Source organism: Crocuta crocuta, unplaced genomic scaffold (genome assembly GCF_008692635.1).
Source record: "Crocuta crocuta isolate KB4526 unplaced genomic scaffold, BGI_CrCroc_1.0 scaffold64, whole genome shotgun sequence".
NCBI classification, from domain to species: domain Eukaryota; kingdom Metazoa; phylum Chordata; class Mammalia; order Carnivora; family Hyaenidae; genus Crocuta; species Crocuta crocuta.
Genome location: NW_027530640.1, coordinates 6,441,082 through 6,453,718, shown reverse-complemented (window position 1 = coordinate 6,453,718; position 12,637 = coordinate 6,441,082). Strand labels below are relative to the sequence as shown.

General features: G+C 50.0%; 1 protein-coding gene across 2 annotated transcripts in view; it reads left to right on the top strand.

The window, feature by feature from the left end:
• The window catches only part of FSTL4 (follistatin like 4), a 407,161-nt gene that overhangs the window by 198,392 nt on the left and 196,132 nt on the right, over positions 1-12,637 (top strand). For both annotated transcript variants that reach the window (XM_077768629.1, XM_077768627.1), the window contains exon 4: positions 8,122-8,370. In XM_077768629.1, the coding sequence (XP_077624755.1) occupies positions 8,122-8,370 (249 nt within the window). The remainder of the gene's footprint in view (positions 1-8,121; positions 8,371-12,637) is intronic.

The window sequence follows — 12,637 nt, the reverse complement described above, 5'->3', positions numbered from 1 at the left end:
CATGTCCTTGAGATATTCTGAAGCTTGCTATTTCGAGTCTGCCTCTTAAAGCCAGTCAGTACAACTTATATTTCAGTGAAAATAATCTCCCCTTTTCATTAAGACAGGCCTCCTGAAGACTGTCACTAGCCCACACTGTGTCCACTTGCATCAGTAAAATCAAATGGCTTCATAGCTTTCGGTCCTGTTCATGCTGTCACTAACTCTGTGTGTTTGAATTCAGCACTTATTATGTGCCAAGCTCTACGTGAATTATATCAGTTAGTTCTCAAAGCAGTCCCGTAAGCAGCAAACCATTATTATCATCTTTTTTAAATTAGACACGGCGCATGGGCGGCTCAGTCAGTTAAGCGTCCAACTTCAGCTCAGGTCATGATCTCACAGTTTGTGCATTCAAGACCAGCGTCGGGCTCTGTGCTGACAGCTCAGAGCCTGGAGCCTGCTTTGGATTCCGTGTCTCCCTCTCTCTGTGTTCCTCCTCTGCTCATGCTCTGTCTCTCAAAAGTAAAAATAAATAAACTTAAAATAATTAGAGGGAAAAGTAGGTTGGGAACTTGGCAGGGGTCACATGGCTGACAAAGGTAGGAACAGGGGTGACCCTGCATCTGGTGACGCACGCCTGCCCCAGCTCACCCTGCTCTGCTCCACCAGGTGCCCTTCCCACGTGAGAGTTCTCGGCTCTGTCAGCACAGCTGAGCTCAGTGGCTGGGGGCTCTCTGTCCTCCCTTCTGGGGTCTCTCTGTGAGCCTGGGGGCTCCAAGGACAGGAGACACCTAGGGTAGGGGGGAAGGGTGAAACTCCATGGCAGCCTTTTCAAATGACATCTGTCACTGTAGGTGCTCCATGGTACTGGGGGGAAGCCCCCAAAACTTGGGAATAAGGCAAAGGGCAGATGACATGTCCTCCCAGGTCATACAGGCTCACCCAAGGGTTGTTTACACTCTGGGCGAGAGGTTGCAACTCTGTTTTTCTCACTAGGCACTGCTATCTCAAGGCCCTTACTATGCAGTTAGCTGCTAACTCATAGATTTGTGCCCAGTACCGATGCGGGCTGTTGCTTCTGGTGGAAAAAAATGGCCCCCAGAGTTGTGTCTTCTTGTCCCGTGTGTCATTCACCAGCTGTGTGCCTCACCTGGCCCACTCAGCCCAGCACTCACATACCCCAACCATTTCTCCCCTGAACCAGCTTCTCACCCCTGCAGTCCTCTCATAGATGATCAGCTTGCGCTCACTTTATAGTCTCATGAGAGGCACGTTTTTAAGTTTTTGGAAAGTGTGGTTTGGCACAGTGTTCCTCTGTGATTGGAAATAACCCCCTCTGAAGGCCCTACCGGAAACATTGGATAGTAGGTAGCAACCAGTGGTGGGTTAGATACAGATTCCTTGGCCAGAACTGGGGGCCTACTGAAGGTTGAAGGTCTTCTTTCTAGGCCTCTTGTTCCATGACTTTGGCGTCATGGGCAATGGATAAACAGATATTTCTGTTAAGTGTTGGGACCTAGAAAATTTGGTCACATCTTTCAGAGCTAGTCAAAACTCTGCTTTTAAGAGGCACACGATTGTCTCAGATTAGGCTCTGCTCTGGGGTCACTGAGAAGAAATCAATCACATCTGCCCAGCGGCCACCTGAACAGTTTCCAGAAAAAAGGGGGCAGGAAGGTGCTAAAGCCACAGGCATCCAGATGGAGGGGTGGGGCCACTGGCCAGGGGTCCATGCGTGACAAGGAGTGGGTCTGGGCCTGTGATAGAGACCAGGCTGGGCTTCCTCCTATAGCACCGTCAACATCCAGCCCTTAGAGAAGGTGTTACATGGGCCTCTGAGCCACACACTCTTGGTGTGTGAGCAGCACATACCCGTGGCCAGGCATGCTGATGTGTGGAGGTGTCCTGCTATTGGAGAAGCTCAGACTATGGACGTGTACACCCCCCTGGCCGGAATTCCATGTCCCCAGCTAAGCGGATTATCTCATGGTCTGGAGTGAGACTCATTGAAATCTAGGCTCTGCTCCCTACAGCCTATTTGTTGTCTGACCATAGGCAAGTCACTCCATGACTTGTATTTCCTCATCTGTAGCATGGGCATGTATCTATGCACACATACATTCAGGATGAAGCCTGTGTGTCTATTTCATAGGACTTTCATAAGACTAACGGAGAACTAGATGAGATCACGTGCTCTAAGTGTGAGGCAGGGCACACCTCAGTCAGTAGTAGTTTCTGCACACATTGCCCTCTCCAGCCAGGTACTGGAAATGCACATCTTTCCAGGGAGAACTACAGATTCTCTTCCCATCACTTGAGTAGGAGTGAGACTTTTCAGGGCAGAGATGGACCTGACGTAGTCCCAGCACCCAGAGCACCCGAGGACATGTTGTTTCCCATCAAGGTGGTCCATGGTGAGAGCCAGGAGAGTTCTAGAAAGTGTGAAGAGTCTTCTGGCTGGCCAGTGGGAGTGTTTGAGGATGGGCCCCTTTCAGCCAAGAGTAGAGCTCAGGTGCTGAACATCAGGGCAATTAGGCCTCTGTCCAACACCCATTACTCAGGGGCTGACAAACCCTTCCAGAGAGCTAGAGTCACCCCACTTTTGCAAGGATACAAGTGGGCAAGGTGGCAACTTTACACCTGCAGTCACAGCTGCCTGCATACTGGGTCTGCCTGGCAAAGTTTGTCTCAGGGCAGGGCTTTGTGAACCAGGCTTCTTCCTGTCAGCCCCTTGCTGTGCTTGCTGAGTTCCAGGGTCCCCAGTCTCTTCCCTGTCCCTGGACCCAGGGCTCTGCCCCCTCACTTTCAGGTCTCAGGTCAAATCCCATATCCTTAACAAGGCTCCTCTGACTCCAGTGGCATTGGCCTAGTGCGGCGCCTTATTTCCTTGCTAGTATTTGCTACAGCCCACATTTGTTTGTCGTTTGCCTGTTCACACTCTTGTGTGTCTCCCTACACTGCAGTGTACTGCCCTGAGGACAGTGTCCCAGACACTTTGTATCCCCACACCTAGTATAGGGTCTGACACATAGGAGGTGCTCCAGAACTATTATGGCTGGAGAGCTGGCAGGCATGCACTCCTGAAGCACTCCGTGTTCCCACCCATGTGGGGCATAGAAACCACACTGACTGGGGGAGCTGGGACTCTGCTGGGTCTCACACAGCCCCAAGTTCTGCAGCCATGTACACGGCACTTGTGCATTTTCTTCAATGAAGGAGTCAAAATTCACCAGACACTCTGTCTTCTGACCACCTTGGGTATGTCTGATAGTGTAAATTTTCTTGGGATGGGGGTGTGTCCTGGGACCATTAACTACAGCTCCTGGATAGCACACCCTGTATAGCTGCACACCTCTGTATACACAGCACTCTCCCAAAGGCAAGTTCTCAGCCTTAGGTCCTTATAAAACTTGACCATGACCCAGGCCATGGGCTGCAGCTCCTTGGTGAGGTATTGACGCTCAGAAAACAAAGCATTTAGGGTCATCTGGGTGGCACAGTCAGTTAAGCATCTGACTCTTGATTTCGGCTCAGGTTATGATCTCTTGATTTGGGGGATCAAGCCCCACATCAGGCTCTGCACTGACTGTGTGGAGCCTGCTTGGGATTTTCTCTCTCCCTCTCTTTCTGCCCCTCCCCTGCTTGCATGCTGACTCTCTTCTAGCTCTCAAAATAAATATTTTTTAAAAAGAAAAGAAAAGAAAGCATATAATCCATCTGTGAAGGGCTATGTCTGCTGACAGGTGGAATTCAGTTCCTATACATGGACCTTTGTCTGCAGAAGCCGGAGACTGCTGTGTCAGGCTGAGCTCATAGCAGACAGCAGCGAGGCTGTCCGTGCAGGGCAGCTGGGTTTTGGCACTGTACATGCCTTCTGTAGCCACATCTCACCCTTCTTGGCCTACTTTGGCCCTACAGAGTGGGTGGCTACCCAAGAGCCAAGCTATCATTTCCCTGTGACTTTATGGCAGGATGGGATAAGGGAATGAGGATTTCAGCCCTATTCCCTTGCTGGACGAGGGGTGGGGACCTCCTAAGACAACAGAATGGAGAAGGCACCCTCGGGGACAAGGTCTGAGACAGAAGTGCTGCCCTGGATGATCTTGCCTGAGGCAGTTAGCATCCCAAAGTACAAAACTAGTTTCTTTCCCCTCACATGCCACTGGGCACCATCCCTGAGAGGGAAGCACTCACTGATGTACTTCATGCCAGAAAGCCAGTTACAGAGAGTGAGTGAGAGTTTGGAAACAAAATCACTGAATTTTTGGTGCCATGTGGGGTGGTCAGTGGTGAGTAGACAAGGGAGGGACCCCCTGCAACAGGTGAATGTGGAAGGACCCACCTCCTCTGTCTGATCTCTGGGCCGGGGTCCTGCAGTCTTGGCTTCCACTGTCCCTAAGCTGCACAACTAAACCTTCGCTGGGGGTGATGGCAGTCCCAGGTCTTTGAGTTCAAATGGACCCTGCTGATCTGAGTTACAGAGGGGGTCTCTAGCACCAACTGGTACAAATGGTCTGATTTCTCTGCTGCCGTAACTTTCATGTAACAGTTCCCATTTCTAACTATGTTCGGTAAATTTAATTAGTGTTGAAAAACAGCTTATTTGGTAAGATGATCAGTTTCTAACCTGGGTAAATGACTTTCTTTATGACTATAAATTAAGCACATTATATCTTTTTCATGCATCATGGTCGTCCTCATAAATACTGTAGGCAGTTGCTGGCGGTCTCACTTGGTTACCTTTCCCATTACTGTTTTATCATAGTCCTGCTAGGACTGGGGAATTCATTCTCTTTTAATAACAAGGAAGAAGCGGTGACGAGGGACTTGTTTAGTGAGGAACCCACCACTTGGTCTGCATTTCCTTAGCTGAGGATGGGATTCCAGGCCCTGCCTTGTGCAGGGCATTCCCAGCTCATTGAGGGGGCTGCTGGCCAGAGACTGGGAAAGGCAGATGCATGACTGTACAGCTATTTCTGCCTTAATTGCAAATAATTAGAAATCAAATATTTGCCAACGGCCCATTTCCATGTCAGAGAGAATCTGAGTGTTCTTGACAACCTCAGTGAGCACAGGTTGGCACAAGTGTTTTCTTAACACTGACTCTTCAGAGCACAGCCTGTCGGGGAGGCCTCGGTCGCACCTCATACACGGGCACTGGAGGCACAGTGTCCACTGCTGATGCTCAAGAGGTGCTCACTGTGCTCTGAGCCTGTGGGTGTTTCAGGGGAGAGAGGATCTGGTGGAGGGGGTTCTGTCCCCACTCTCTGCCCTGCCATCCACTGCAAACTGGCTTTGCTTTAACTGCCTAGGCTGAATTAGGTGGTCTCTGAAGTCTCAGATTCTAGTCTCCTTTACCCCACAAGGCTCACCTCCATGAACCTTTGTCTACCCTTGATGCCTCCATCCTTCCACTTTCCCTCCTGCCCTCCTGGAGGAGGCAAGAGGAGATGCATCCCCCAAAAGGACCCTCCACAGGAACATAGGGCCCCCACTACCCTCCCTATCTCAGCCTCTAACCTGAGGTTTGAGTAGTGGCACCAAGTCAGAGTTAAGGAGGTCACCTCTGAAAACTACTTTGTTTCTGGGGCACCTGGGTGGCTCCGCTGGTTGAGTATCCGACTTCAGCTCAGGTCGTGATCTCACGGCTCATGAATTCGAGCCCCACATCAGACTGGGCTGTCTGCTGTCAGTGCAGAGTCTGTTCCACATCCTTTGTCTCCTTCTCTCTCTGCCCCTCTCCTGCTCACACTCTATTTCAAAAATAAATAAACATTTAAAATATAAAAATAAAACTACTGTGTTTCTTAAAGCCCAGGTGTCCAGGGCTGTGTGAGGACAAAGGCCCCATCCTTGTAGGGCCTCTCTCATCCACACGGTGGCACAGACATTCTCGAGAAGGGAATCCAGAGGAGGTGTGCTCAGGCTTGCACTGTCAGGGAGCATCTCAGAGAGGCAAGGGACCCCAGGGGTGAGTAGTTGGAGCTGAGTTAGCTGGAAAGTGAGCACAGTCTGGGGGGAGCAGCAGAACCAGGGCAAATGCCCTCAAGCAGGAACTGAGAGGCCACTTAGAAACATTGGCTGTGCTTCAAACTGGGGCAATTAGTGGTTGCCCTTCCTATCACACGAGGAAGTTTATTAAAACGGTGTTGCAACGGCAATGCTTTGTGCCCTGGCCGTCTTGGGAAAGAAACAAAGGCTGGTATTTTTAGAGCCGTATTAGTTTCTTCTAGTAGCTTCCAGCGTTTTCCAGGGTAACCCATTTGCAGCCACCCAGGAGAATCATGCTAATCAAACATACTCTGTGGCAAAGCAGCTATCAACACGGTGGGTAGAGGGCCTCCAGCCCAGGGCCTCCCACTGCCAAGCACCCTCAGCTCCCCTACGCCTGTCAACCTTGACAGAAAGATGTGCGCTGGAGCTGATGAATGCCGCCGAGCCTCCACTGTGACATGCAAACATCAGCCAAGTGGATAAAGGAGATTCACGTGCCTGCTTAGGATCCACACTTTTACTGCTCAGAGATATTTTGACCTTCTAGTTTATTATGATTCAAGAAAAAGTCAATATTTCTTAGCTTGCCAAGGCTGGAAGAATTTAAATGAATTATTGAATCAAGCAGCTAATCTATTGATAACTGATTTCTTTCCTTTCAAATCTAGAATGATGAAAAGCAGGCTTAACCAAAAACAAGAAAAAGAAGGTTCTTTTTCTCTCAGACATTTTAATCTCCTGGGATCAGAGTTGTGGCCAAAGGTTCAGTGTTGACCTCAGGGGCCATTCTTTCTCACTGAGTATTCTGAAGATTTTGTTAAAACTTAAAAACAAAGGCTTCTGTGGCCACAAAATCTGAATTGTGTTTTAATTATTTCTATTTTGATTTCCCTTTTTTTATTTTCAACTTCTGCTTGCTGCCATTAATGCTCCATGGCAATCATCTAATTTTCCAGGCTCCTCTAATGCAGTGGAATGTCGTTTGGGGGCGCTTGCCTAGCCATTAGCCTAAGTGAACCCTTCCAGCAATAAGATGCTCTAGGAGGGGCATCTGGGTGGTACATTCGGTTAAGCGTCTGACTTCAGCTCAGGTCATGATCTCACAGTTTGTGAGTTTGAACCCTGCATCAGGCTCTTTACTGACAGCTTGGAGCCTGGAGCCTTCTTCATATTCTGTGGCTCTTTCTATTTCTGCTCCTCCCCTGCTCATGCACTATCTCTCTCTCTCTCTCTCTCTCTCTCTCTCTCTCTCTCTCTCTCAAAATGAACAAACATTAAAAATTTTTAAAAAATAAGATGCTCTACCAGCTGCCCTGCCTACTTGGATGTATGGGCTCCAGCAGCACTGCCTCACATCACTGTGCTCATATGTTGGGTGCAGGGGACACCCAGCAGCATGGCAGCCACCCTTCCCAGGGTCTTAGCCTTCCTGTCCCTGCTGCAGCTTTGTGCTCTGTGCTAGAAAGGGCTGGGAAGTAGAGAAAGGCTGCTGGTCCCACTGCTGGTGATGTGTATCCTAGAGAAGCACATTGTCTATAGAGAGAAAGGTCAACCTCCAGCCTCCCTGCTGTGGCTGCCCCCCATCCCAAACACTTAGAGTACCATTTTCTCCTTTCTTCCTCCACGCTGACCCCCTAGCCTCTGTGATAGCTCCCCAGTGCCTAACATATGTGACCAAACTTCATGGATTGGCATTCTAGGTCTCCTAGAATCACACCTTGGTATCCTTCCCCTCCCCACTCTGCCCCTTTACAAAAACTCAGCCTCACATCAGATCTGTCCCTGCCCTGAGGTTATGAGAGCTGTGACTCAAGCCTCTACCTTTTGGCAAGCCATCCTCCTCTCAGTTGGCAGGGTCCACTGGCACTTTGCTACTGCCATGTGGTCCTGATGACTCTTCCCTCCCGGGATGGGCAGGGATCATGCCTGAGATGCTAGGTATGGACCAGCCATAAAGTCTGAATTCAGTACAGCAGAGTGCTGCTCTTGGCATCTGTGGCCAACTCCTGTCAGTGGGGCAAAGACTTTTTTGGGTACCCTGAGCCCCCAGGCCTTGGCTTCATGGAAAATGGAACCACAAAGGAAGCCCATGACCCCCACTACTGAATGCTTGCAGCTGACCCTCTGTGTCTGTGTATTTGGCAGGACTTTCTGGCCACGATGGGCTGCCAGCATCCTGTGGGAAGAAGTTCTGCAGCCGTGGGAGCAGGTGCATGCTCAGCAGAGAAACGGGGGAGCCTGAATGCCGGTGCCTGGAGGCATGCAGGCCCAGCTACATGCCCGTGTGCGGCTCCGATGGGAGGTTTTATGAGAACCACTGTGAGCTCCACCGTGCCGCTTGCCTGCTAGGGAGGAAGATCGTCATCGTCCACAGCAAGGACTGCTTCCTTAAAGGTAGGAAGATGCCTCCTTGCTCTTTTGCTTTTGGATTTGAGGATGGATCTTCTAATGCCCTTTTGACAAAGGGCCTGGGTGCTGTGTCTGCAGGTTGAATGTGTAAAGGCAGGAGAGAAAGAGGGAGGCTGGAGCCTTAGCCAAAGGATAGAAGCAGCAGCGGTATTTCGATGATGCGTGTTTGTGTGTGTCCACCTTCAGAGACCCCCAGCCTTTAGAGGAGGCTCCTTGGAGAAGAGAATCGAGGCGCATGCTTGGGATAGGGCTAGGAGGGGAAGAGAATGCTCACAAGGGAACCCAGCACGTGCCTACAACAGAGATGGAAAAGGGCAGCTGAGCCTCCTGGGTACCCAGAGGGGAGGGCCAGAACTCTGAGCTCTCCCTACAGGCCCCAAGGCCACAGTGGTGCAACCAGGACATCAGGGCATTCTCAGCGGTGAAGCACAGGTCTGTTGACCTGCAGCATCCACTGCCTGTGCTGTCTGCTGCCACATGGAGGGCCACTTTCCAACTTTTACACATGGGCTGTGGCAGCGGGAGTGCGGGAGGGACGTGTCCTAGAATAGACGGGACTCCAGTAGGTCGAGTTTCTCCTGTGACGAGAATAGTCTCGGACGCTTTCATGGCTGTGCTTAGGACGCTAATGCTGAGGTGCTTCAGAAATCATGAGGCACATTATGGAAATGAGGCCAAAATGAGTCCAGGAAAAATGTCCCTGGTCTGAAAGCTCTGCCCAGCCTTGTGCCTGCCGATTCCACAGCCCTGTGAGCGCTAAAACACTTGACCACTTGCTCCAGCTTTATTGGCCGTGTTGAATTTTATAGACTGATGTTCCGTTCTCCGGTTTCCAATATCCCCAAATTGCATCTTTCTAAAGGTTTTTATTTCTGCATCAGAGTATGCCCAGCCTCCCTCACCACTGGTTATTCAAACAGCATTTCTCATGTCATGCCAGAGAAAAACAACCACCATGAAACCTGCCTCAGTGCAGGATGATGGGGGAGAGCTGGAAAGGGTGGCGGGCGGCCAGTGCAAGCAGATCAGGGCTTGGTTCTGCTTCATGCTAATGGAACATATCCACCGAATCCTTCTGATTCATTGAGGTTTTATAGAGATTTTGTGAATATCTGCCTAGAAGACAGCAGTAGCACCAGGCTCCCAGAGAGACCTGGGGCAGCCCAGCTCTGCCATTTCCTGGCTGTGTGATCTTGGGCGCATCACTCTACTTCTCTGGGCCTTTCCCTTTGCTGTAAAATGGGACTATTGATGTAAAATGGGGCTATTGGCAGTACCACCTGCTCTATGGAGAAAAGTAAAGGAGATGCTACACAGGAACCATATAGCATATGGCAGACGCATCATAGGTGTTGTGTTTTAATGACACCTATCGTCATCTTTTAATCCAGTGTGACCTCAGACCTAGAGCAGGGAGAGGAAGAGACCATGCAGGGAGCACAGAGGCAGGAACAGGGCCCTGCCCAGCAGGTATGGGGCCTCCATGGCTTGCTGGTGGGTAGAACTGGGGAGGAAGGTGCTGAGGATCAGGTCCTGTGCTGTCCTGGAGATGCTTCCTTGGAATCAGGACTCCCCTCTGGGTCTGGATCCCATGGAGGAGGTTTCTCTGCTTCCTGCTCCGATCAGCTCCAGTCCTAGGAATGGGAACTCCAGACTGACTCTCTCCTCTAGCACTTCCACAGGGAGTGCCCGGCAAACGGTGAAGACCTGTTCAGTGACCACAGGGCCTTGGCAGGGATGGAAGGCAGCCCGGCTCTAGGGAGGGGGCTCTGGGTGAGCACTTCTCCGCCTTCACCAGAGCCATGGTTCCAAAGGGGAATGGGAGGAAACAGAGTGACAGAGGGCTGGGGAGGGAGAGTCTTAGAAGGAAGGAGAGGGGGTAACCCCAGGGTAGCAGTAGAATATTAATGCCATCTTCAGCTCCACCGATGACAATTTGTCTTTTGTCCCTAATTTCCAGGGAGTTGTTGATGGAGGAAACTGAAAAACACCTTCCTTTTTCATGTAAACAGAAATTCTAAATTCACCCATGTTCCATTCTCTTTTCCTACCAGTCTTTACAAAGAGAAGTTCTAACTTCATTTTCCTGTTTTATTTGCACCCCAGAAGCCTGTCTTAGGACGCTCCTCATGGGGCCGGAGCAGGGAGAGAAAGGGGAAGATGGTGGTAGATTCCAAGGGGCCGCAGTTTGGAGCGCACCCTCTGTGGCCAGGCCCCTGCACCATTGGCGGTGGTGGTGTGGAGGGCTGGGTTCTCCTGAGCACTGCATGGGGACCAGGGCCCTCGTGCACCACGAGGGAGGAGAGGCGATATTCTAAGCCCCGTTTTCAAGAAAACTTGTGGTATCACATTCTGGTTGCTATGGCAATGGAATTCCTTTTGAATGCGGAATGAAATATAACATCATTTTAGGGATCATTAGCATTTGAGAAAAGCAAAACTGAACTCAAAAGCATCGCTTCAGCTCATATTTGTAGCTTTTGATACCAGTTCCTGGACATCCCAGGCAGGGTCTCTCTTGCCAAAAACCAGGGGGACAGAAGGATACAGGATGTCCTATCTCTTTCTTCTTGGGGCCCAGAGTCACATTTGTCCTCAGCACCAAATACCAACAGAGACTACCACGATAGGTGGTGGACTGCTCTGTAACTTTAACTTCTTTAGACTTTGTGTTTTATAAGTTATGACATGGTGTTGTGTACCAGTTGGCACTTTTAAAATTGTTTTTCTGTTTCAGTTTTGAATGCACACCGTATCTCTTGCGCTGTTCGAGAACACAAGCTTGCCTTTCAGCCGTCACTCACTACGCCAAGGCTGTATTATCCCAGATGATACAGTGTCATAGTTGGGCAGTTTTCCAAACAAACCATGAAATTATGGAAGAAAGAAGCCTGTTAGGGCTGCTGTTCTAAATGGATCTTAAGATTCCTCATCCTGTATGGTGTTTTAACGTGCATTTTGGTGCTTCAGAGGAGACATCCCAGGCTCTTGAAAGCAGAGGAAATGATTACCATTTTTAACCCAGAATTTAAACATACATTTAAAAATCAAAATTTTGGGGGCACCTGGATGGCTCAGTCAGTTAAGTGTCCGACTTCGGCTCAGGTCATGACCTCGCGGTTTGTGGGTTCAAGTCCCTCGTCGGGCTCTGTGCTAACAGCTCAGAGCCTGTAGCCTGCTTTGGATCCTGTGTCTCCCTGTCTCTCTGCCCCTCCCCGACTGGTGCTCTGTCTCTCTATCTCTCAAAAATTTTAAAAATGTACAAAAATTTACAAGATTTTTAACCAAAAATCTAAACATGTTTAAATGTAAGCAGGGTCACTAACAGATCTTTTCTGTAAGTGTTACTACACAGTGGGGCAATCAAAACCCAACCTTTTGTTGCAAGGCCCAGCAGATAGATCTTGCTGCCAAAGCACTTCTTTTTTCTTTTCTTCTTCTTGTTGTGTTATTGTTGTTACTTTGAATCTTGTTGCTTTAGGAACTTAAATTAGGTCTCACCACCTCCAGGGCATTTCCATACTTTTTTGCAAATCTTTTCTGCCCTGCCTGGGAGAGCTACTCTTGTGCCTCAGCCTTTGGTCTCACTCTGTTAGAACAGAACCCTGCTGGCAGGGCAGGATGCGAGGTGGGAGGGAGGGGGAGGGGGGCCAAGGCCTGAGCAAGAGCATTGTGAGAGCGTCACAGGGAGGCCCAGGTTGGGGGAGCAATGTGGCACAGGCTCAAAGGTACTGACCTGAGATCAGTTCTGGGGCCACCTCGTTGGACAAGGCACATTAAACTCTCTGTGCCTCACTTACCCCATCTGTCAAAAACACGAATGATGGTGGTACCTACCTCACGCAGTGCTGGGAGCCAGTAACCTGTAGTGCCGGTCCGAGTGCGCTCCCTCCTGTAAGCGGGGTCAGGGTGATGGTGATGTTCTTGCCAGCGTTGGGACACAGCTGAGGGGCTACTGCAGCCCGCGTGCAGCGCTGTATAGGAGCTGAGCACCCGGGGCTGTGGGTGCCTCTGCGAATGAGGAGAGAGAAGATCAGTGGTTCTCCATAGGTATTTAATGAATGGCAAGAATTTGAGCTCCAGATGATCAAACTAAACTCAGCTTCGCCAGCTGCCTTGCTGTTCTAGAAAGAGGTGTAATGAATCCCTTAAACTCGCCTAGAGAGTTAGTAGAGATGCAAAAGGAGCTCCAGTAGCCCCCAATTCTGGGTCTAGGGGAGGTTTCTGGAAAGGCTTTTAGAAACTGCTGGCT